Here is a 23,844-nt window from a genome sequence, read left to right on the forward strand (position 1 = left end):
CAACAATGACTGCATATTAAAATCACTGGGGAACTTAAAAAATTTCTGATATCCAGTCACCCTCCAGAACCAATAACATCAGAATTTCTAAGGGTAAAACCCAGGGATCAGTATTTTTTAAACCTCTCCAGGTAATTCCAATGTGCAGGCAAAGGTTTAGAACCACTGCTTTATCTTTCTGTTGCAGACTTACACCTTCTACCCTACCACTAAGTTTGCCTTCCGTGTCTGAACACATTGGGGGTAATCTACTTGCAGAGTGATTATAAGGCACTTGGAGAGCCTTCAGCCAATAGCAAAAGACCCCAGTAGTTTTATATTTACTGTCATATTTATCAAGAGTAGCTTAATTATACAAAATGCTGCAAGGGGAAGTAAAGGGAAGGAGACTCCTTGTAAAAGCAAGTTCCTTTTTACAAGTAAGCATGTTTCTTATTTTGTTCACGTAACTCAGCAATTCCAGGAGTGTTACAGACTACAGTTGGGATTTGATCCATGTTCCTCAATCTCTTCTTTTTTTCAAGTAAGCTTGAACCCTAAGTTTATATAATACTTTCTAAAAGTATCTCTGCATCTTTGCTTTTATTATTACTTCCCATATGAAATTCCCTCTCTATTTATCCTAAGACTTTTAATTTATCCTTTTTCCTTGAAAGCCAACTGGTTCAACAGTTCTGTGAAACATTTAGGGATGGTCTGGTCCTCAAGAAACTCTCAGATACTTAGCTATAATGTCATTTGGCCTTTGGACTGAACTCTCTTTCATTAGTATTTATTCTTTTATTTAAAATACTCTCAACCAGCTCATAAGCTTCTTTAACCAGAGGCCGAGAAATACGTTTTTTATTCCCATTAAATAAGTGTCTTGCACATGGTAGATGATCATCAAATAGTTGTTAATGATTTGGAAGATTTTGCTTGTGCCTTAAAATTAGATGTCATTTCTTTCAAGAAAGATTTTTGACCACAAAGTGAGCTAAGACCAGTGTTACGTCATCATAGCTCCCCAAGGCAGTGTCACATTAGATTTTATTTGTCTGTCTTATGTCAGTTTCTTTGAAGTCTGAATTTTTTTCATTGGTAAATCTAGCGCCACAGAAGTGACAAAAATCATCTCTAAAGGATAAGAGCATATACCAGCCTAGATGCTCACATTGTTACAAATTGCGACACAGATATGTAGTTAGTGTAAGTCATATAGTATAAGCTATATATCTTAGAGGAACAATATATGCAAACTTGTGGTGCCTTTTTTTTTTTTTTTTTTTTCCTTTTTTTTTTTTTTTGAGACAGAGTCTCGCTCTGTCGCCCAGGCTGGAGTACAGTGGCGCGATCTCGGCTCACTGCAAGCTCCGCCTCCCGGGTTCCCGCCATTCTCCTGCCTCAGCCTCCCTAGTAGCTGGGACTACAGGCGCCCGCCATGGCGCCCGGCTAATTTTTTGTATTTTTAGTAGAGACGGGGTTTCACCCTGGTCTCGATCTCCTGACCTTGTGATCCGCCTGCCTCGGCCTCCCAAAGTGCTGGGATTACAGGCGTGAGCCACCGCGCCCGGCCTTTTTTTTTTCTTGAGACGGAGTTTCGCTGTTGTTGCCCAGGCTGGATCCAATGGCCTGATCTGGGCTCACTGCAACCTCCGCCTCCCAGGTTCAAGTGATTCTCCTGTCTCAGCCTCCTAAGTAGCTGGGATTACAGGCATGCGCCACCATGCCTGGCTAATTTTGTATTTTTAGTAGAGATGGAGTTTCTCCATGTTGGTCAGCCTGATCTGGAACTCCTGACCTCATATGATCCGCCTGCATCGGCCTCCCAAAGTGCTGGGATTACATGCATGAGCCACTACACCTGGCCTAAGGTGACTTCTTAATGAGACTTTTTTCTGCCCAAGATGAAACACTTTGATAGACAAAAATTTAAGAATCTGATGTTATTGGTGATTTTGTTGTCAATATTTTTTAGAAGTACTGTGGGTCATAGTAAACATGAATAATACAACCAAGAGATTGATATATCTATATGTAATTTGTTATAGAGTTTACTTTTCTGACTTAGTAGCCTATCATTGAAATATAGCCATGGTTGCTTTTATTATAATGATTTAACAAATCTTTAAGCAATCTTTTACCTGAATTAAAAATACGTTCAAGTCCAATGCATTAAGAACATTCTATCACACTCTGAAAATGGAATTGAAATAAGCTGAAATATGTGACATTCTAGGACCACTTTGCCTTCTGGCATCATGACTATTTCATGTTCAGTGTTATAAACCTTAACCTTTTTGCTCTCTAGAATGCTATATATAGAGAATACTTACCCAGTTAAATAGAAAGTTAATTTAGGTTCTGAAATAACCAGAAGTTTTGATAAAACTATCAATGTCTTGTCTGTCTACCTTAACAACCTATGTCTACTTTTGGACTTTCAGTTTTCAAAACTGATGTTAATAATGATATTAATAAAGTAGAAATCAACAGCAAGTTCATGGTTCTGAAGGTCATAGAATTGTATTAACTTAGGAAAGGCTAGCTGATCTTGCTTTCTGCTTTGATGACTCAGAAACTGGCTCTTGTCAACAGACTAGAGTTTTTAGACATTGAGAGACTGCATATGAGGCTGAGGCAGACACCAGAATACCAATGTATTAATTCCAGTAAGAATGATAATGCCCACTCAGACCACAAATGCTAAGGTTTGTATAACAAAGGCATAATCTCCTTATAGTCAAGCTACATGCAAAACTAAGAAATAATTAAAAGTTTCTTTATTAGTTTAATAAATCACTTCACAAAGACCTCAAACATTTTAAGCCTGTTCTGTCCACAAACTCTTTACATGAGAATCAGAAGTTTGCCTGGAGAACATGGTATCAGAACAGTGGGAATTAAATATCTCTAGTGTTCACGGGTTATGATGTTTAATAATATATCAATTTAGTGTGTGATATGGTATTGCCAATTAAACTAGAACTATTCTGGCTTTGTTAACTCTAGCTCCTCACATACTTCTCCATACTTAGAGTATATACTTGCAATAGGCCTTGTTTGTGGGATTGGAAATAGTTAAAATTACTTGAAATGTGGTATCCAAATCTACTTCTCCTTTAGACAATGCTGACATGGTAGCTGCCCCTATTGCCTCCTCTTTATCTGTTTCTTTGGCTGATCAACACCTGTACTATTAAGATTTTGTTTTGAACACTTGCTATTATACCTGATCGGTTTACTGTTAAGTGTTGCTGGCCAGGGAGCATTTCTCTAAAGGGAAGCTTTCTATTTTATGTTGATTTTATAGTGAAACCCTTTATTAGGCAATCTGTTTTCCTCATGTTTGAGTGTTTTTGTTTTTTGAGGGTGGGTGGGGCACACTGTAGTTTTAGTTTGTTAAATAAACAGGGACTATTTATTGAGTGTGTATTCTGTGTTAAATAATACACTAGTTATTTTTCACATGGTACATAGACCATTTTCAAAAAGCCTTATGAGTGGATGTTTTTCACCTTAAAGATAAGTAAGTTGAGATAGAGAAATTAAGTCTCAGTAAGTGACACAATCAGTATTTTCATTCTTACTTGTCTGATTGTTAAGCCCTTGTATTTTTCTACTGTCCTAATATTTTTAATAGCATATCTCCTGTACTTGAATGCATTTTTTCTTTTACAACTTCTAACACTAAAAATAATATTATTCAGCAATGATTAGAGGCATTTGGGGGAACACATTTGAAATTTAAAAATCAGTGATCTATATGAAGGAAGTGTTGTGGTAGTTAGTAAATACTTCCCTGCCTCCCATCTCACTGGTCTAGAATAAGAATGAATGATTTTGTAAACACTCTTTGTTGAACAAAAAATAACAGCTTTTTCAAGGTCAGATTAAGTTGTAAATACTACAAGAAAGTTTTTTTAAATTAAATATTTTAACTTGACTTTATTTCTATAGAAATAATTTAATGAAAGGAAAAAGAATTTTCTATTTAAAATATTTGCCACATATTTTTAACCTCTGGTAATATTCTGAATCAGACTCAAGTACAAAGAAAATGTTTAATTCTTGTTCAATTATCTAAGCTCATTTTCATGTAGGCTTTAGCTCATCAAAACAAAATATCCTTCTTTGTTTTTTTTTTATTTTATTTAAGTATCCTAAGGATAAATAAGTCAGAATTATTCACATCTAAATCATTCATGGAGCTGTGAAAATAGAATTGAAATATTTGAATATTCTCACCTTTTCTTTTACTACCTTGCAACTTTGTTATTATAACTAAATGCCCAAATTGGGTAATTTGGAGAGATGAGGGAAAGAAAATTCTCAAATGTTTTAAGATTAACAGTGATTGTAAAATTTATTCAATCCTTAATAAGCTTTAAACAAATATTAAACTTTCTGTCAGTTGCTCTGAGTTTAGCTTATAACCAATATTTCTACATTTTACAATAATCTTACTTTCAATAAAATGCAAATTTGTTTTAATGGCAATCATTTTTATATTGAGTCTATTTTTTGATGAAAGAAATCTTAGTTATTTCTCTTCTTTTAAACTGCCAACAGTATTTGCTATTCATAGATGTTCTGTCTTCAATAAGGTCTATCAGAGTGTAAAACTAGATGGGTATTTTTCTTTCCTCTAAAATGGAATGGTCTTTCATTATGCAGTGTTCTTAGGTGAATTCTCTTGTTTAAGAAGCCAGAATACAAGAGAGTGCTATATTAGTGTATTATTCTCACAACAAACAAGCACTGTTCTGTTGCTACCTGCTTGGCCATTGTTTCTGATTGTGTGTGCTTTGCAGTGGTATTTGGATGGTTTCCTGCTCTCTGCTAGCACAAAAAGGCATTTCTGTTACAATGGCCCCTAACCACACAATGACGGCATTAAGGATTTATGTGGAGGTTTCATTATTTTCTCCTCTTTTGTTCCTTCCAGGATGTCTTCCAAGCGACCAGCCTCTCCGTATGGGGAAGCAGATGGAGAGGTAGCCATGGTGACAAGCAGACAGAAAGTGGAAGAAGAGGAGAGTGACGGGCTCCCAGCCTTTCACCTTCCCTTGCATGTGAGTTTTCCCAACAAGCCTCACTCTGAGGAATTTCAGCCAGTTTCTCTGCTGACGCAAGAGACTTGTGGCCATAGGACTCCCACTTCTCAGCACAATACAATGGTAGGTTTCTCATGGTTTATTGTGCCTACACTCACTTTTTGACCAGTCTACTCCTCTAATAGTTTGGCCTCAGTCCTTTGCTTTATAATTAACATCTACTTAATAAGCCATGCACAAGATTCACCCCTGGCATCTTAGAATTCTTTAAATTTGTTCCAGTAAGCAGCATAGGATATGCTGTTTTCTGTTTCTTTTGTATTTTTCAAGACTTCTTGCATTTGAGACACTTACAATTTAATTAGAGAGAAAAAAATATACAAAATATAAAAATAATGTTAAAGTAAGATATTTAAAATTATTCAGCCTGAAAATTTGGTGTCATCGTTTTTCTAATAAAAGTTGTTTCTTTTTTTTTTCTGATAGAGTTACAGTGAACATAGTTTGAACATTTCAACCATGATAAATCAGTGTTTTACTATTTGTTGCTTTGCCAAGATTGGATTCTATAATATTCCTTAACAGTACTTGGAATTTCATAGAAGAATATATTTCATGGAGAGTATAGTTTTCTAATATGACTACACTAATTTCTAACTCAGGCCTATTCACACTGTTGTTTTGTTAATTCACTAATTTTTCTTTTTTACATCCTATTCTGGAATATGCAACTCTGAGTAAATCCTCTGACCTCTTATCCTGGGGTCTGGATCACTGTAGAAAATTAGGAAACCGGGACTTCGTGGATGAGAGGAAAGAAGCTAGCATAGCATCTCTGGCTGCAGCTTAAACAGCACACACAAACACAAATAAGTCATTGTGGTCCTTCTTAGCAACTTAAATACATAGAATCGTAATGTTAAGGAGGTGGCAGGGCCCTTACCTACCGTTAAAGGCACCCTCACCTTTTCAACGTGGCTGCTTGGGTGGATGTCACATTTTTGTGACCACTCCACCTTTTCTACTTTACGGATGTTAGTGTTGTTAATTTGAACCTGAATTACACCAACAAAAATATATTTTATCTTACATTCTTATACCTTTAAAGACAGCTCTGATTCTGCTAAATCTTTATTTTTCCTCCAGGAAATTATTGCCTGTCATAAATATACCTAGAACTGAAATATGTTCACGTGTTCATGATTTTGAATTATTGCATGTGGAATTAAATCAAGAAGAAGGATCAGATATCTTCTGAGAGCTGTGTAATAGATCAATACTTTGATTTTCATATTAGATTTAAATATTCCCATTCAACATTTCAGCCTCATAGGTCAAGATTTCTTTGGGCATTTGACAATGCCAAGATTTTTCCACCAAGAATAACGTTTTAGGCTGGACCAGGTGGCTGACACCTGTAATCCCAGCACTTTGGGAGGCCAAGGCGAGTAGGTCACTTGAGGTCAGGAGTTCAAAACTAGCTGGCGAAAATAGTGAAACCCCATCTCTACTAAAATACAAGGATTAGCTGGGCATGGTGACACGTGCCTGTAATCCCAGCTACGCAGGAAGTTGAGGCAGGAGAATTGCTTGAACCCAGGAGGCGGAGGCTGCAGTAAGCAGAGATCGCACCGCTACACTTGAGCCTGGTGACAGAGCGAGACTCCATCTCAATAATAATAATAGTAATGTTTTAGCTAACTCATATGTCAGACATATAGAAGTGGTGTTTTTAGCATTTCTTGATGGTAACTCATTTAACCTTCACAGTAATTGAGTGAGATATTATTATTAATTCTGTTTTACAGAGGAGAAAACTGAGGCAAAGAGAGGTTAAATAACTTGTTCAGATCAGCTAATTCATGGAAGGACCAGGGTTTAAGCAAGCAGTCTGTCTTTGGAGTCCATGCTTACAAACATTATGCGTGCTGCTTCTTCACAAGAGCACAGGCATATTTCATATTCTGATTATCTATTTCTTTGCAAGTTAAATCTTACTGCGCTTCATTCCTCCCTCTCCTTTTTACTATGAGGTTGCATAAGTTATGTACAATGACCAAACTTTTTATCTTCCTCTTACAAAGATTAAACTAGGGAAAGGGGAAAATGGGTAGTACACAGGTCAGTAGGGTAAGGAAGTCAGACATTCCATTTGGCATGACATCACTCCTTGTGCCTTTTTCATGTTTAATGCTTTCATCACTGTCCTCTTTCAGAAAATATCTGATTGGGAATAGTGTGATAGTACCATAAACACAAATATATACATTTGAAGAGATGAATATAGATAATTATGACTAGAAGAATACCAAAAAGATAAAGGGAAGATGATTTTAAGTATACTCAAGGATGGGTATGAGGGAAGTATATTAAATTGATACATAATGTAGTTTCATGAGGGGATGCTGTGATGCAGATAGTTAATACAAATGAAATCATTCCTTTTTTTTTTGAGACAGTCTTGCCCTGTGGCCAGGCTGGAGTGCAGTGGCGTGATCTCAGCTCACTGCAATCTCCACCTCCCAGGTTTAAGCAATTCTCCTGCCTCAGCCTCCCAAGTAGCTGGGCTTACAGGCACCTGCCACCCAGCCCAGCTAATTTTTATATTTTTAGTAGAGACAGGGTTTCACCATGTTGGCCAGGATGGTCTTGATCCGCTGACCTCGTGATCCGCCCACCTCGGCCTCCCAAAGTGCTAGGATTACAGGACTGAGCCACCGCACCTGGCCAAAACCATTGCAATTTTAATGGAGAATTCAGTCTAACTAAAAAATGATGAACTGCCTATGCTGTACCATGTTTTATGCGAGACACTATGGAAATAGATTTGAGTGAGATACAAACTTCTTTCCTTGATGAACTTCATCTAATGCAGAAGTTCTCTTTAATTTTTTTATTTTTTTAAGAGACAGGTTTACGCAGGCTGTAATGCAGTGGTACTCACTGTAGCCTCGAACTCCTGAGCTCTAAAGCACAATTTCTTAACTGGGGTCTATAGATCTTCTTAAAAAAAGTTGAGAATTTTTCTATATGTGAGCATATCAGAGTAGCACTGTGGATTCCATTGGATTCTTAAGTAGATCTGTAACCTAAAAGGTTAAGATCTGTTATTCTAGAAGTTAGCACAGTTTGGATACAAATGATTGTTTTAGTGACGTCAGCACTTATACTTTTCTCTTACATTTTTAATTAGTTTCCAAATTTGTTTCTGCTCTGCTGCACATGTTTCTTGATTCCAGCTGTTTTTTCTGTCTTGAGTAGATAGTTGGAAGAGTTACCTATGTGGTCTCAAACATTCAACCTCTTTCCAAACTTACTTTCAACTTCCACAAGACTTATTTTCCTGATAAATGACTTGGATTGTTTACGTCACTTTTGAAACTAATGTGTGCCCTGTTGCACACAGAATTTAGTCCAAAACACCTTTTCTTAGCAAAAGGAAAATCTCTGTAGACTAGCATCAAACTGTGGCTTCAGTGTCTTCTATTAACACATCCTGCTGTGGACACAATGCCCTGGTGCTGCCAAGCTTTTCACACATGTCATGAACATACCAGATGGCCTTTGAATGGCACAGTTTTATTCTTTCTACTTGGAAAACTCTCTATTTTCTTATGTTACCTTCCTGGTGAATTATGTTTCCTCCCACAAGACTCAGTTCAAAAAATTGCTTTTTCTTAGATGCTTTTACTGACCTCCCAAGGCAAAATGGTTACTGCATTATTATTTCATCCATGAGAATTATTTATATATTTTCTCATGATCTACTTTATAATTTATTTATTGACATATCTGCCTTTCTATATACTGTATTCCTTTTTGAGGGCATAGTCATATATATGTATATTTATGTTTCTGGGATCTAACATATACTAGATATTCAGTTTATGATTATTGACTAGGTGAGTTTACATGGATGAGTAAATATGTTTTAGGCAGAGTAGTTAAGGACAGCAATTAATAGTGATTTCATTTTCTAGCAATTGTAGAACTAAAGTAGAATCTACTAATGTGTAATATATCCAGAAAACAGAAAGTCATGATATATTCAAATTATTAAACTGAATAAGATTTGTTTTACTCATGTATCAAAATTATTGAATATATTTGTAGTATTCTTCAATATAAATAATTTCTCTTTTTATTCTGGCTACCAGGCCTTTGTCATATTCACAAAATAGGTTCTTTTATTTCAGTAAGGAAATACATTCTCTCTTTTTTTCTCTTCCATATCTTTGAAAACAGAGAATGCTTATAGTCTTTATATCACAGAGTTCAATTTAAGGGAAAAAAAAGAAGACAGTTTTTCATTGTGCATTTGTGTGTGACATTAATACTCCATTCTTAAATAAAGAAGAGAGATGCTGGGAGGTATATATTTTGTATTGCCTGAATAGGTTAGAGACAAAATACAACTGTTGAGTAATCCCTGTAATGCTGGCTTGAAGTTATGGAGAAGTGCTTTCAGTATAAAACTTAAGTTGGAAAGAGTTCTTGAGATAGAAGTTCTGTACACTTAATTGCTATTCCCATATAAAGACTTGGAGGAATTAGGATGCTTCGTTCAGTTTCAGGTTATACAAATGTTAAGGTTTGAAACTGAGTCAGATAAAGATGTAATTCTTCCTTTCTGAAATTGTGTTTATTGCCTCAGTATTTTGGAGAAATAAACTAAATGCCTAAGAGCGACTTTCAAACAACTGTAAGTGGTATAAATAATTAAAGTTCATTTATTCTTGGAATATTTCACTCAGTGTTCAGAGTGTACTACATATGAGCTTTCTTAAGCACACTATATACTTATACATATATTCATAAAATATTGTCAGATTTCTAATCAAGGTAAGATTGAGACAGATTGTTATAAGTCTATGAAAAAGACTGATTCTGTTGGTTCCTTCTCTGAAGCTTTCATAATCGTGCCAAGCAATTAAGAGCAACATTTGATTCTCATATAATCTTCACAAAGTTGAAAGCAATGTGAAAGTCTGATTCTGACATTAGTGAAAAGGCAGTCCTGAGCTTGATTCTTATTGGTAGTTAAATCTCCAATGGTCTCCTTTCTTTTTCTTTCTTTTTCCAACTTGACTTTGGAGGCCGTTGCTTCAAAATTTTAGAGACAAGCAAGAATCACTGTAATTTTGGGGTCACTTTTAATAATAGTTTGGATATAGATGGATTTATTTGATGATGGAAAGGACTCTCCAGAGTGCGTCCTCATGTCAATCGATATGAGAATTTGTGGGCACCAGAAAGGATTAGAGTACCTCTGAAGAGAAATCAAGTAGCAATATCAGAAGCAGCTGCAGTAACTCTATGGTGGCCATTTTGGTGCTCGTTTTCTGTCTGGTTGTATGCTACTTCTGTTGGTTAGGTTGTTGTTCCAGTGTCAAATGTGATGTGAAATGAAAGTCTTGACCACCTGTGGTTGTTGAATAATCAGTTGTCATTATTTAAATAAAAAACATATTTTATCTTAGCCGAATTCTCTTTTGATTCCTTAAAATACTGGTGTGTTGAGTGAACAGTGTAATTATTATTATTATTATTATTGTTATTATTATTATTATTATTAAGATGGAGTTTCGCTCTTGTTGCCTAGGTTGGAGTGCAGTGGCACTATCTCGGCTCACTGCAACTTCCGCCTCCCACATTCAAGTGATTCTCTGGCCTAAGCCTTGCGAGTAGCCAGGATTACAGGCACCTGCCACCACGCCCAACTAATTTTTGTATTTTTAGTAGAGATGGGGTTTTGCCATGTTGGCCAGGCTGATCTTGAAATCCTGACCTCAGGTAATCCACCTGCCTTGGCCTCCCAAACTGCTGGGATTACAGGTGTGAGTCACCATGCCTGGCCAATATTTTTATTTTAAAAAATAATTTAGGTTTTTCATTCTAGAGGTAGCTGAATTTTATTATGAAATAAATACCGTGTGTGTGTATTTTTTCACGTATAAAAGATCTATTGGATTTGAAAATGTGTTATTAGTATCTAATTTATTATTTATACTGATGACATTTTCTTGGAATTGTTAAAGAACTCTGAATATATAATCTCTTAGTTTGACTTTGTCATATATCTTAGTGTTAATATGCTTAAACATTACACATACACTGATTATCATAAAGCAACATTTACTGTGAGTCAGTTTTCTTCCTGAAGTCCATCAAAAGAAGAAAAAAGTATCTTTTTACATTGATCTTCTGGAAAGTTTGGAAATATACCTGAGATCCTAAGTATAACATTATAGCAAGTCTCCAACATATGAAACCCAACCCTAAACACTGAAAGAATTCATTCAATGCACATGATAGAGAGGTTTTTACTTGCTCAGGCTCACTGGCAGCTCCTGGGATGCTTTATTTACCCAAAATAATTTTAATTGCTGTATTATAGCTATGTCTTGAAATACTCTTTATATAAATTTTGCTTACAATCTAACAGTTAGTTATGTGTTTTCAATGTTTGACTAGGATGGTGTTATGCGTGTAATACTGTTCAGAAAATTTAACAAGGAAAAGAGAAAAATGCATGTGTTACTTAAAAATAAGTCACAGAATAGGGCCTTAATTACGGTATGGTAAAGATTTCTATTTTTATTTGGTGCTTTTTATAAGCTTTAAAATTTCTGGTTACCTTTGTACATCAAACTTAGCATAAGTTATTGTGATGCTATAATGCATATTGTTGTTAAACCAGTGTGGTTATTGTGCCAGTTCTAATAATGAGAATTTCATTGTTTAGGGAGAGCATTCTCCTATACTCTAGACAAAAGTGTAATTACTTTTGAACGATGTGGAATGTGCTCAGTTTAATAGCATGGAGAATAGATTCAGAAACATTCAGATAAAGTAAGCTCGGAAGCCATATGTGCAGTGTGGCAGTATAAAATTATGATAGTAGGCTGTATAATTCTACACACACATACCCGATTTCACACAGTTTATCTATAAACTGTTGTTTCTGTAAGAGATAGTCTTGCTTATCTGAACAAGGCTAATGCAATTGAAACAAGGTAAAAATGCTGACAAGCGTGTATTTGTTTTTTATGGTAAATTGATGTTTATCATACAATGAAATTACATTGTTACAAACAATATTCTGTAAATGTTGTCACAAAATACCACATGAAGCTGTTTATCTAGATATAATCCCAGGCTTGTGTTTAAGTGTAAGTGGTTCAATCATTATACTTGCATTGTTTCGGGGAATTACCCCCAGGGCTAGCAGGAATGGGGATGTGTGAAAAACAGTCAGTTGGGGTCCATCAAAGCCACTGGATAAGTTGTGCAATAGATCATTTTGTCCTATTGCTATACAATTCCATTCAATCCAGTGGTGGGAGAAGGAGTCAAATGTTAAATTGAGAAAACTTTGATTCATTCATATGATGTCCACAGTATTTGAAGTACTTCTGTTGAGAGTAAAGTTAACTGGACCTTGAGAAATTAATGAGTATTCTCTCACATGAAAAAAAAAAGTGCTATGGGAGTTGTGAGATAGTTCAGGACACTTAATGAATGTCTACTATTATCCCCACACAGTGTAATGCAGTGATAGGGGGTAGGGGAACAGGCAAGTGCTTCCAATGCCGTGGTAACAGGGGGAAATGTGTTAGCTTGAAAAGATTTGATCTAATGGAATCTAATGACTTTCATTTAATAGGGAGGGCTGCAGAAAGTGCAACTCAAATATATACAATGAATAGTTATCAGTGGAGGTATAGAAATGAATAAAAACTAATATATTCCCTCATGTAGTTTTTTTGTGTGTATGTAGCATGAAGGTAAGAGAAGCACAAAATCACTGTAATGTAATATAAAATATTAGAACCCTGATACAGGAGCCTCACAGTTGAAAAGTTTCTCATTTGTGGCGATCAAAATAAATTAAGTCGAAATTGTTTCAACTGAAAATAATTACTTGACATCTAGATATTTATATATATATATATATACACACACACACACATACACATACACACACACACACACACACACACACACACACACACCCCACACTGGACCAATTACCATTAATTCAAGGTCTTTACTTTGTACTGGAATGTAGTTTTGCTTTTGCCATACAGATTTCTTTTCCAACAGAAGTAACTCAGGAAAAATAAAAAAGGATGTTAAAAAAAGGGAAAAAAATCGACCACAAAATATACTACGAAGCTTTTAATGTAAAATGTAGAAAAGTTAGGAAAATATGCACCTCATGTTAACAGGGATAAAAACAACTACTTTAGATATTGAAGTTTTCAATGTTTCCTTTCTTTATCTGGGTGACCACCTTGAATGCAGTGGAGAGAATGATGAAATACTTCGCTGGGATACTGGAAATAGCAAGGACGCTAAGAAGCAATGCTGTAGTCTTGCATGAATGCTGATCTTGATTTTGTGGCATGGATAGGTGGTCATCTTTATCTCATTTGTAATTCTCAGACATGCATTAAGAAATGATTACTTATATTTAGAAGTTAAAAATAATTAGAAGTTTCTTTGCAATCCCACTTTATTATAGATATTTTGTTTTCAATTCTTCATCTTTCCTTTGATTATTTTCCTCCTTTGCTTCTCTTTTTCCTCTTTCTTTCAATTTGCCTCTATCAGAAAACATTCTTAATGGATCTTCTTGTGAATCTCAATAGAGCCATTATTGGAAAGGAAGACAGGGTAGGAGAATCAGCACCATTGTGCTCTGATATATACTTCCTTCCTCTTATATGTTGCCTCTTGGGGCTTTGCCAGACCTTCCTGCAGTCAGTCTAGGTTTCTCTTACTGCGTATGATTAATAAAGATCTGTTGTTTTATGATTAAGTTTTAACTTGTTTTTAGTAACAGAAACTATGTAGTGAATTCTTCACAAAACTATGTGGTATATTCAATTTATTCTGACATTGTATTATTTTACTTCTCTTTGGTGATCCAGTGTTGATAATAAATGGTAGTTTTATTTTCAGTGCCCGTACTTAGCTAAATAACTCTTGAAACCCTGTATTGTTTCCCAAAGTTTGTTTCGAAATCTTACCTAAGTAAATCCAAATATCTGTGAACTTACACTGTAGCAGATACTGGTGTTCTTTATGTGCCTGTTACTAACTTTCACTTCAAGTTATTTGACAGCGTGTGTCACTGTTTCCAATCAGTTTTTGATTTAACTAAAATCTTTTTTCTTCAAATTTATTTCTTTTTTAATTTTGAGATTTTGTAGAGATTAGTAAAAAGTTTAAGAAATAGGGAAGGAGATCATTTATAAAATCAGAAAGTAATCTTAACGTTAGTGTCACTGTATAGACTTAATATAAGTGACAATACCAGTGCATTTGTCATTGTTTTTTATTGCACTTTCAAATGACAGCCACCTAACAAAATCCGAAAAAGAAAAAAAAAATTCTTGCAGTGTTGGTGCCTGATTTCTAGAAATAGAGTGAAATCTGTAACACGTGGTAACTCATTTGTCCATGGGAACTCAAATGTATCAAATAATGCTTACACCATATTTCTTCTTGGCCACATCAGTTAGATTCAACTACCTATTGTACTTAAAAAGGGATCTTTGTATAACAACCTATTTTAAAAATACAACCATTAACACTTCATTTGGATCTTAAGAAAGTCAAGTCTTAAAAATAATATAAGGGAGTATAGTATTGGATTTTCTTTTTTCACATATTTTGACAATAATATATTCATATGGCTTACTCTTAATAGTATATACAAGGACAAATACTTGGACTTTGAGGTGATAAATTAGAAATATTAAAATGATTCAATAGTAAAGAAAATCTTACAGAATGATGAGTGGGAGCATTTTCAAGAAAAAATGATTCCTTAAGGAATGCAATCAGAACTAAAAATGCTTGCAGCACCATTGGTGATACATTAGGTAAATTAAAAGCATTCAGTGTATTTCAACCCTTTCCTTCTTTCACAAGCCTGAGATACTAATAATTTGTACTGGCATTAAAGCTGGCATTAAAACTCAATTCATGATAGAATTTTAGTATACTACCCATTTTAATCTTTTGCCATTTTCTTCCTATTTCTTGTTTGGGAAAGCACATTTTTTTTCCCTGTATTTTACTAGAGAGAATGGGGGAACATTCTTTGGTGTTTAAAATGGGAAATAAATATAAAGCTAACTTAAGGTGACAATTGTAAATGGCCCATTTGGTTACACATCTCCTTTGTGTGCAAAATGCTTTTTAAAATTTTCCCATAGACCATTTTTTAGGAATGATCCATGTGAGCAGATGAGGTGTGATATAAGGAGAGCAGCCTTGGCCAGCTCTGTGACACTGACATCACGTGATAAAGGAAATGAACACAAGTGACTAGATTTTGTGTCTTATTTAGTCAAGGCTGCTTCCGTGGCAGCAGGGCAAACAATGTTATCATTATATAGAGAAGCAGTGTTTACTTCAGTGTCTCTTCTTAGCTCTTAAAAATCCAGCCTGTCTTGAGATAAAACAATGAATCTTGTTTGTTGATATCCCTAAACTACAAAGTGATATTTGAAGGGTTAATAAAAACATTAAAATGGAGATAGGATATGAAAAAGATGATAGGGGTATAGCTCCAAATATAGCTTTATAAATTTATGTAAAAAATAGAAACTAGGTACCATGTGAAAATTCGAAACCTATTGTTAGTATAAGAAAAATAAGTTACATTAATTTTAGCATTACACTTACTGTACAAAGCTTTGTAACCACCTCTCCAGCCACTACTAGACCTTTCCCTCTGTGTAAACACACATCCTGGAGTAGGAGACATTGCTAGGCTGTTATCAGTGTTCATCTTCAGGCCTTGTGACAGTGGCTGGCATGCTTTGCACCACTAGGGACATGGAAGCTGGAGAACATGCTTGTGTATCTGAGATTCTGATTTCCCCAGGGTCATCAGTAGAACATAAAAAGCAATGTTGAAAGCTTTGTTGAATATATCTTATAGCCAATCTTCAGTCTGATAGGTGCAACTCAAATATGGAAGACTTCAGTCAGTGCTCCTTAGAATAAGATATCTAATAATTAATAGCAATGCATAATATTTCAATGTTTTCTGGGTACCAGCCACCCTACATTGATTATCTCAGCCAATTCTATGTTAACCCAGTGAGTTCAGCAACTACAGTTATACCCAATTTACAGATGGAAAACATTCATAGTTAAAATGACTTATCTAATAAATAAATGATACCGTTTGGGTTCATGGTTTTAGAACCCAAGCACTTAATAACACTGCTCAGTTTCTGCACTTACATAAATGTTAAAGTCTTTTAAAAAATATTTTATCAGAATAAATAACTTGAACAGCCTTTAGAAATACTTGGGGGAGGCAGGTAGAACAATCTTTACTTGATTATTCATTTTACCCTAACTTAGGGTTAACTTAGTTTTTTTTTTTCTTTTTTTTTTTTATTATTATACTTTAAGTTCTAGGGTACATGTGCATAATGTGCAGGTTTGTTACATATGTATACTTGTGCCATGTTGGTGTGCTGCACCCATCAACTCGTCAGCACCCATCAACTCGTCATTTACATCAGGTATAACTCCCAATGCAATCCCTCCCCCCCGCCCCTCCCCATAATAGGCCCTGGTGTGTGATGTTCCCCTTCCCAAGTCCAAGTGATCTCATTGTTCAGTTCCCACCTATGAGTGAGAACATGTGGTGTTTGGTTTTCTGATCTTGTGATAGTTTGCTGAGAATGATGGTTTCCAGCTACATCCATGTCCCTACAAAGGACACAAACTCATCCTTTTTTATGGCTGCATAGTATTCCATGGTATATATGTGCCACATTTTCTTAATCCAGTCTGTCACTGATGGACATTTGGGTTGATTCCAAGTCTTTGCTATTGTGAATACTGCCGCAGTGAACATACATGTGCATGTGTCTTTATAGCAGCATGATTTATAATCCTTTGGGTATATACCCAGTAATGGGATGGCTGGGTCATATGGTACTTCTAGTTCTAGATCCTTGAGGAATCGCCATACTGTATTCCATAATGGAGAAGTAGGAACACTTTTACACTGTTGGTGGGATTGTAAACTAGTTCAACCATTATGGAAAACTTAGTTTTTTAAAATCTTTTTAGCTGGCTTTAAATAGGCCAGGAATTTGACTGTTTTTAGAATAATAGGCTATTGGGTAACATATGAGATTCTAAAGGGCTACTTGTTAAACTTTTCATGTAATAATTAGTATTAATTTATTGATTTGTGTTCTGGCTATAAGAGAATTGGCATAGGGTAGTAGTTAAGCACATGACCCTGAGTGACAAAATTACTGGGTAAATTCCAAGGTATGTTTGCAATCTGTATTGCATTTGGCAAATTATGGAAATGGTTTTCCCTTATTTTTGCCATCTGTAAAATGGCAGTGATAAAAATAGTATCTAACCTAGAAGGTGCGTACAGTGTTTAAAGAAGTCAAGACACATAAAACGTTGTGTTGCTGGCCTCTGCAGGTACTCAGTAATTGTCAGTTGTTAGTTAAACAAGTGCCTAGAGAAATGTTTAAGTTCTGTGATCTAGGAGTATGTTGTATGAAATGTCAGCTGGCTTCAATGCTTATAAATTTAAGTCACCTATAAGAAAACCTTAAGCTAAAGAAAAAAAAAAACATTTGAAATGAGAATCAAATACTGTAGAAATCTCAGTCTCTTGTCACTGAAAGATCATTTATTCAATCTGAGATATTATCTCTCAGTCAAATATTTATAACAGATTCAGTTCTTAAAAATATTGTTTATTTGCAGACAATATTTTGCTTAATGCTGTTAAGGATAGTCAGCAATAGCAACCACCTCCACTAAAACCACCACAACAATGTCTGCCTAAGCCAAGTCAAAAACCAAGTTTTGATAAGATTATGAGATGTATAATGAAGCGGTATAGAGCCTAAGCTTGCCCTTAAACTGCTTAGGTTCCAAATCATGCAAGGTGTGTGATCTTGTCTAAGTTTTGCGGGATCCCTGTGCCTTTGTTTTCTCATATTAAAATGGTCATAGTGATGAGAACCTCTCCATATGAAAATTCTCAGAAATTTTCATATTTTCAGAATTTTCACAAATGGCTTTGCACCATGCCTGGCACATAGCAAGCACTGAATAGATGATACAGTTCTTACATAGTTTGTCTCTTTTTACTAATTACAATGATTTATCAGAACAAAAGACTGTATTTTCTTGTAGGTTTCCAATAGTCATGTTTTCCTTTTAATAACCTAAAGGAATATGACTCACGTGACTCCCCATTTTAAGTGATTCAGTAGTCTTACTGGGAAGGTCTGTCAATATCCTCGGATGTAATTCACCTTAAACATGAGATGCAAACTCATTTAAAGTAGAAAGCTCTGTGGTTCTATTGGGATAACATGTTTGTCTGTTTATCATTATCTTTAGAATCTGGCACAGTGGCTGACACACAGCAAGTATTTCAAGATAGTTTAATGGATGAATTCATGAATGTCTCCAAAGCCTGTGCTCACAAGGCACTTTAATTGTAATTTTCCTTATTTAAATCTTAAAATAATGATATTTAATGCATAAGCAGCTGATATAATCATTAAATGAGATAATCACCTAACATAGTACTTTTATGTAGTGAGTTTCAGTTAGTGTGAACTCCGTTTCCGTCACCCTTGTAATCCTTTCAGCCCAGTTGCTCTGCAACTCACTCTAATAAATCGAATCATTCTTCTGTAGCTTCATATACTATACTTCTCCAAACCGTTTACAAGAGAAAAATAACAATATCAACACAATAACATAATACCAAACAAAATTTTGGAATATAATATATTTTAAAATTGCTTAATTTTCTTGCATGAACATTCTAAAGGCTATATGATGATATTCTTTTAGGACATGGTTCAGGGGTTTGTGTTTATTACTGTGTGTGTGTTTTTTTTTTTTTTTAGTATATCCGCTTACTTTTTAAATATTTCATTTCACTTAAAATTCCTTTTCATTCCGGGATTTTAGAGGTACTGTGAAGGATTCAATCCTTCATTTGTTATCATTGTGTTTATTGCTTTTTAGGCCTTTAATCTTGCTTCTGTGTTACCAGCAAGAGGGGCTTAAAATGATGTTAAAAAGGATATGATATAGGAGAAAGGCACAATACATGTGGATGTTTATAATATAACAGCTCGCCTGTTAAAAATCTGACATGTTGCCTCTCAAATTGACATACCTACCGAGGACATGTATATCTTCAACCACTAATTCTTGATGATTAAATATATATCTCTGCCATTTTTGGTGGGGAGGGTAAAACCTTGACTTGTCACTTTCTTAATGTGCTTCATGTGATCTTTTTATTTCCTATCATATAAATTCTTCCCTCTTCACTATGTCCTTTTCAGTGATTCTATAATTATTTTTGTTTTACATAGATAGACACATGTTTTCCCCCCTTTTTACATATGGTATTTTTGCTTCATGCAGAGAGAACTACACAGATGACACTTTTGAAAATCCAAATTTTATTCAGTTTTACATTCTTAGATATTCAGGTTAACCCTGAATATCTCCAAAATGTCCTTATCTAAAATGCTTTATTGTTTTATTACTAGATTTATACCAGTAGGAATACACCAGCTTTCTTAGGGATAATCTTTAAGCAGAACTTACTTAGTAAGAGAAGCTTTGAAAACTATCTTTCCTAGGAAAGTAAATCTCAAATCATGAAACATCAGTTTAATCGTTCCCCTTGACAACTTAACACGACAGATTGAAATATAAAAGCTGATGCAAGTGGGATCAATGGATTATCTAAGTCCCTGAACATCTTCTCTTAAATTGGGGGACTTGACAGACTGTTTGTGAGAGGGGTGTGTATTGTATGTCCCTTGTCATATGCAGAGCATTAAGTTTTCAGAGATTAGTGCTGAGTGGATGTGGTCTACCTGTACGTGATGAAGCAAAGAGAAAGAAATTGTGAGGGAATGAAAGAGAAAAAGAGGCGGCCAAAGGAAGAGAGGGATAGAGAGATTTACATGTGAGAATTCAGGGGGCTTTGTCATGGCAATTGTATAAAATGATATACAGTGCAAATCGACTTGAGCATGTCCCCGGATAGCAGGCGGTTTACAGCCTCCAGGAGCTGAGATTACTGCTTTATCTTGTCATACTAAATTAACATGGCAGCACACTGTTAAACAGTGGTGACCTCTTCATCTGGGGAAATTGCTGCCTAGAAGATAGGTGGTATTTAAGACGCTGTCTCCCTTTCCCCACCCCTCTATAGGCTTAAAGCATTTTGGGGTTAGACAGTAGCTATGTTTAAATAATTATAGAAAAAAATTTATATCAAAGAGACAATAGATAGGTTTCAGTTAGATCAAATAGCCACTTTGGGTAGAAAAAATGATTTTAGTCAGTGTTCTAAAAATGTTATCTTTATATATCAGAATTAAGAATATATTTGTGATCATTTCATTTTAATCTTACTGTTATTCTATGGTTAGTCTATTCATTTGTGTAAGCATTCATTTCTTTACTTTCCATAAGATTTGCTTGGTGATGATCTCTATAGGGGAAAGCAAGATGGCATACTTGTTCCCTCCCACTGGTCAGGTAGGGGGATAGTCCAAGAGAACTAGGAAGGGGATTGTGCCTTATATAGAGGTAACCAGGTTATCGCTTTTTCCCTACAGTTTACCAGGTGCTACTTCATTCCCTGTATTATTTTTACTTACTTATTAAAAGGGGAGATAGAGAGAGAATGAGAGAGACAGAGAGAGAAAGTTGAGATTAATTTTTCACCCCTCTTCAGGATGCAGATATTCCCTTCTTGTATTTTCTGTAATCTACACATAGGAAATATAGTAAGAATTCTTTCTCCTATGCTTTTCTTTCTCCTATGTTAAAATGTTGATAAAACAATCAAAATCCAATATGTAATTTTCTTCACTCAGTAAGTGCCATTGGAATTTGAGTCAAAGGAAGGGGTAAATTAAAGTTTCATAATACCATAATATGGGTGTCCATTCACTTATGTCTTCAGCTCAAGACTGAACTGCTTCCTCACTAACCTCTAAAGTTAAGGGTTCTTAACCTAGGTGTTAAATCACTTTAAGGGATGAAGGATGAGCTTTTGGAAACCTGTGAACCCCCTGAAACTGTGTGATATATGCACTTACATATTGTTCTTGGGAGAGTGTCCACAGCTTTGATCATATTCTTTAAGGGGCCTGAGCAATTGAAATAGATGATTGCTCCTCTAGAGCTTAATTCTTTCTTAGGTGTTGCTGTGGTGCATCCTCACACTGGGGCTATATATCTGGCAGCTGACTTACAGTCACAGCTATGATCCTGGTTATTTTGTTATCATGAAATATATTCACTTAGCTTGCCTTGGAGACTTTTTACAAGGCTGCTATGCTGGAATTAGTCCTACAGTCCACCTACTGCTCTTGACCCCTTAAAACTATTGCTGTAGCATCTTTTTAACCCACTTTTTGAGCCATAGACTCACTATAATTCTAGAATAAGAGTGAGGTTCAGTTCTCCAGTGCCCTGGATTCAAGGCCCTGACTCTAGAGATACAAAAAGACTATTTAGCTTGTGAGGTCTATGAAGCAAGTGCAATGTGTTTTTTCCATTTTTCTTGATAAGTTGCTTTCTCCTACTCACTGTCTCCTTCCCACCTTTTTCCCAAGTCTGCATGTTGTGAGACTGTGAAAAAGAAAACATACATTAATTTAAGATTGGCCTCAATAGTTATATCTGTCCTATGATGCCCTGGTACCATGCTGCTTAACTAATACAGGAAAAAATTTTTAATGTCAAAGCAGTTAGCTTGTGTTCAGTATTTGCTTATGTTCATACACATGGCATTATTTCAAAGAAAAGAAAATTAAAAACACCTTGCCAAGTTGCCTTTCTATGCTATATATTATTTGGGAACTAATTTTAAAGAGTGATTATTTAAATTAGTATTTTCCTCCTTTTTCTTCCTGTTAATTTCTTCTTTTCTAGTTTTTTTTTCATCAGATTAGATATATTAGCAACTCTTTTAATTAAAATAAAGAGTCACTAAGTAGCCACTACCTCCTACATTTAATTATTTCTAGCACGGAATTAATTCTTTTAGTTAAGTTCAGGACTTAGAGGTAAGTTGATATGGTGTTATCAGAAACATTAAGCTTTTCTTTATTCCTCATTTCAAATTCTTATTTATTTAATAAATATATTTAGTGAGCATTGTGAATACTCATATTAAAACATGAGAGGATTTCTTTCAAATAAATATTGTATTTGATATGGGAAGCCATAAAGAACACACAAAATTTTATATTTTATGAAGCAGCAACATGTCAAAAAGTACAGGAGAAGATTCTGGCAAACTTCACTACTATCTCCTAACTCAGAGCTAAAAAGAGTAACTTCAGGGGCAGGGAGACACAGATACCTGAAACATGGAATGATAGAGAGTCTTATCCTAGGATTGGATTCCTGCAATAAATAGAATATTTTAATATTAGAGATTGTTTTTGAGGAGTTCTTTAATATTTGGAATGTCAGTATGATGTAGTATTTTCTACTAACAAAGCAGAAATTTTAAAGAAAAGAGAATAAAAAAATAAACAGATAAGCTTATATATATAGCTTAATATAATAAAAACAGCTGTCCAGACTCACACTAAATGGATAAATGTATTTTTAAAAGATTAATATTTTCTGGATTTGTTCTAGTTTCATGCTCGTTAAAAAAGACAAAAAGAAAAATAACATGGAAATTTTAAAAGTAAAAGAAAGGTAAAAATGTAATAGGCATCCATAGACAGAAAGCAGAGGTAGCATTATTATTTATCAGACCAAGTTGAATGAAATTCCTGGAACAGATATTTTTGTTGTTATATAGAGATAAAACGTCATAAACATTTATACACTAAGTAAACTACATAAAGGAAAAGGTACTTGAGTATATTGAAGTCTAGAAAAGAAAAAAAATGTTAGAAATATGAGATGTTGACAGAAACAAAATTATACAGAAATATTTTGAATTATCTGTTTCTCTTTGACAAATGGACGAGGCAGAACACCAAGATGTGGAGGATTTGATAAATAGTTAATAAGGTTGATCTATTATATGTCTGTATATAGATCACTTGAAAGCTTTTAAGAAACTATACTACTAAGTGATCTTGTGTTTAAAATAAGAATCAAGATTCATTACATGCTTTAAAAATAACAGCATGAAGAGTATATGCCAAAACTCATGTGAAATGATCAGAGTTCTAATACTGATAACTTTAGATGCATTCATTATTAAATAGAATAAATGGGATAAAAGAATTAAGTATTTAACTTTAGAAGCAGAAAAAATATAATAAAACAACCTCAGTGGAGTCATAACACAGAACCCGAAAAGCATAAGAAAATAAATTAATGAACTGGGAGAAAACTAGATAAACTTTTTTCTATACTAATAAATGAAAACACAAATGCACAAAATTAGAAGTGATTGTAGTGTGGAGATATGATAAATTATTATAGTATATACTAGCATTTTCAAAATTTTGTTCCAAAGAATACACATTTCATATAATGTCCAAGAAGAAGGTTATATAGTGAAATCAATTTAGAAAGCCATTCATAGTATATCCCAGTTTTTTGTATTCACATTCCATATGGAATATTGAAGATTTTGAGAAGTCAGTTCTGTTATTCAGTTTAATCTTGCATGTTTTCCACCTTTAATTTTACATCTTTACTTTAATATATCTCTTATTAAATAAATTACCGGGAAGTAATATCACATTGAACTCACACTGGCAAATGG

At 34.6% G+C, this 23,844-nt stretch overlaps 1 protein-coding gene across 4 annotated transcripts in view; it reads left to right on the top strand.

Annotated features, from left to right (window-relative positions):
- SOX5 (SRY (sex determining region Y)-box 5) overlaps positions 1-23,844 on the top strand; it is a 1,042,185-nt gene that overhangs the window by 669,693 nt on the left and 348,648 nt on the right. For all 4 annotated transcript variants that reach the window (XM_011961452.1, XM_011961451.1, XM_011961450.1 and 1 more), the window contains one exon: positions 4,928-5,159. In XM_011961452.1, coding sequence (XP_011816842.1) covers positions 4,929-5,159 — 231 coding nt within the window. In that variant the 5' untranslated portion in view covers position 4,928. The remainder of the gene's footprint in view (positions 1-4,927; positions 5,160-23,844) is intronic.

This window comes from Colobus angolensis, unplaced genomic scaffold, assembly GCF_000951035.1.
Source record: "Colobus angolensis palliatus isolate OR3802 unplaced genomic scaffold, Cang.pa_1.0 Scaffold550, whole genome shotgun sequence".
NCBI lineage: Eukaryota > Metazoa > Chordata > Mammalia > Primates > Cercopithecidae > Colobus > Colobus angolensis.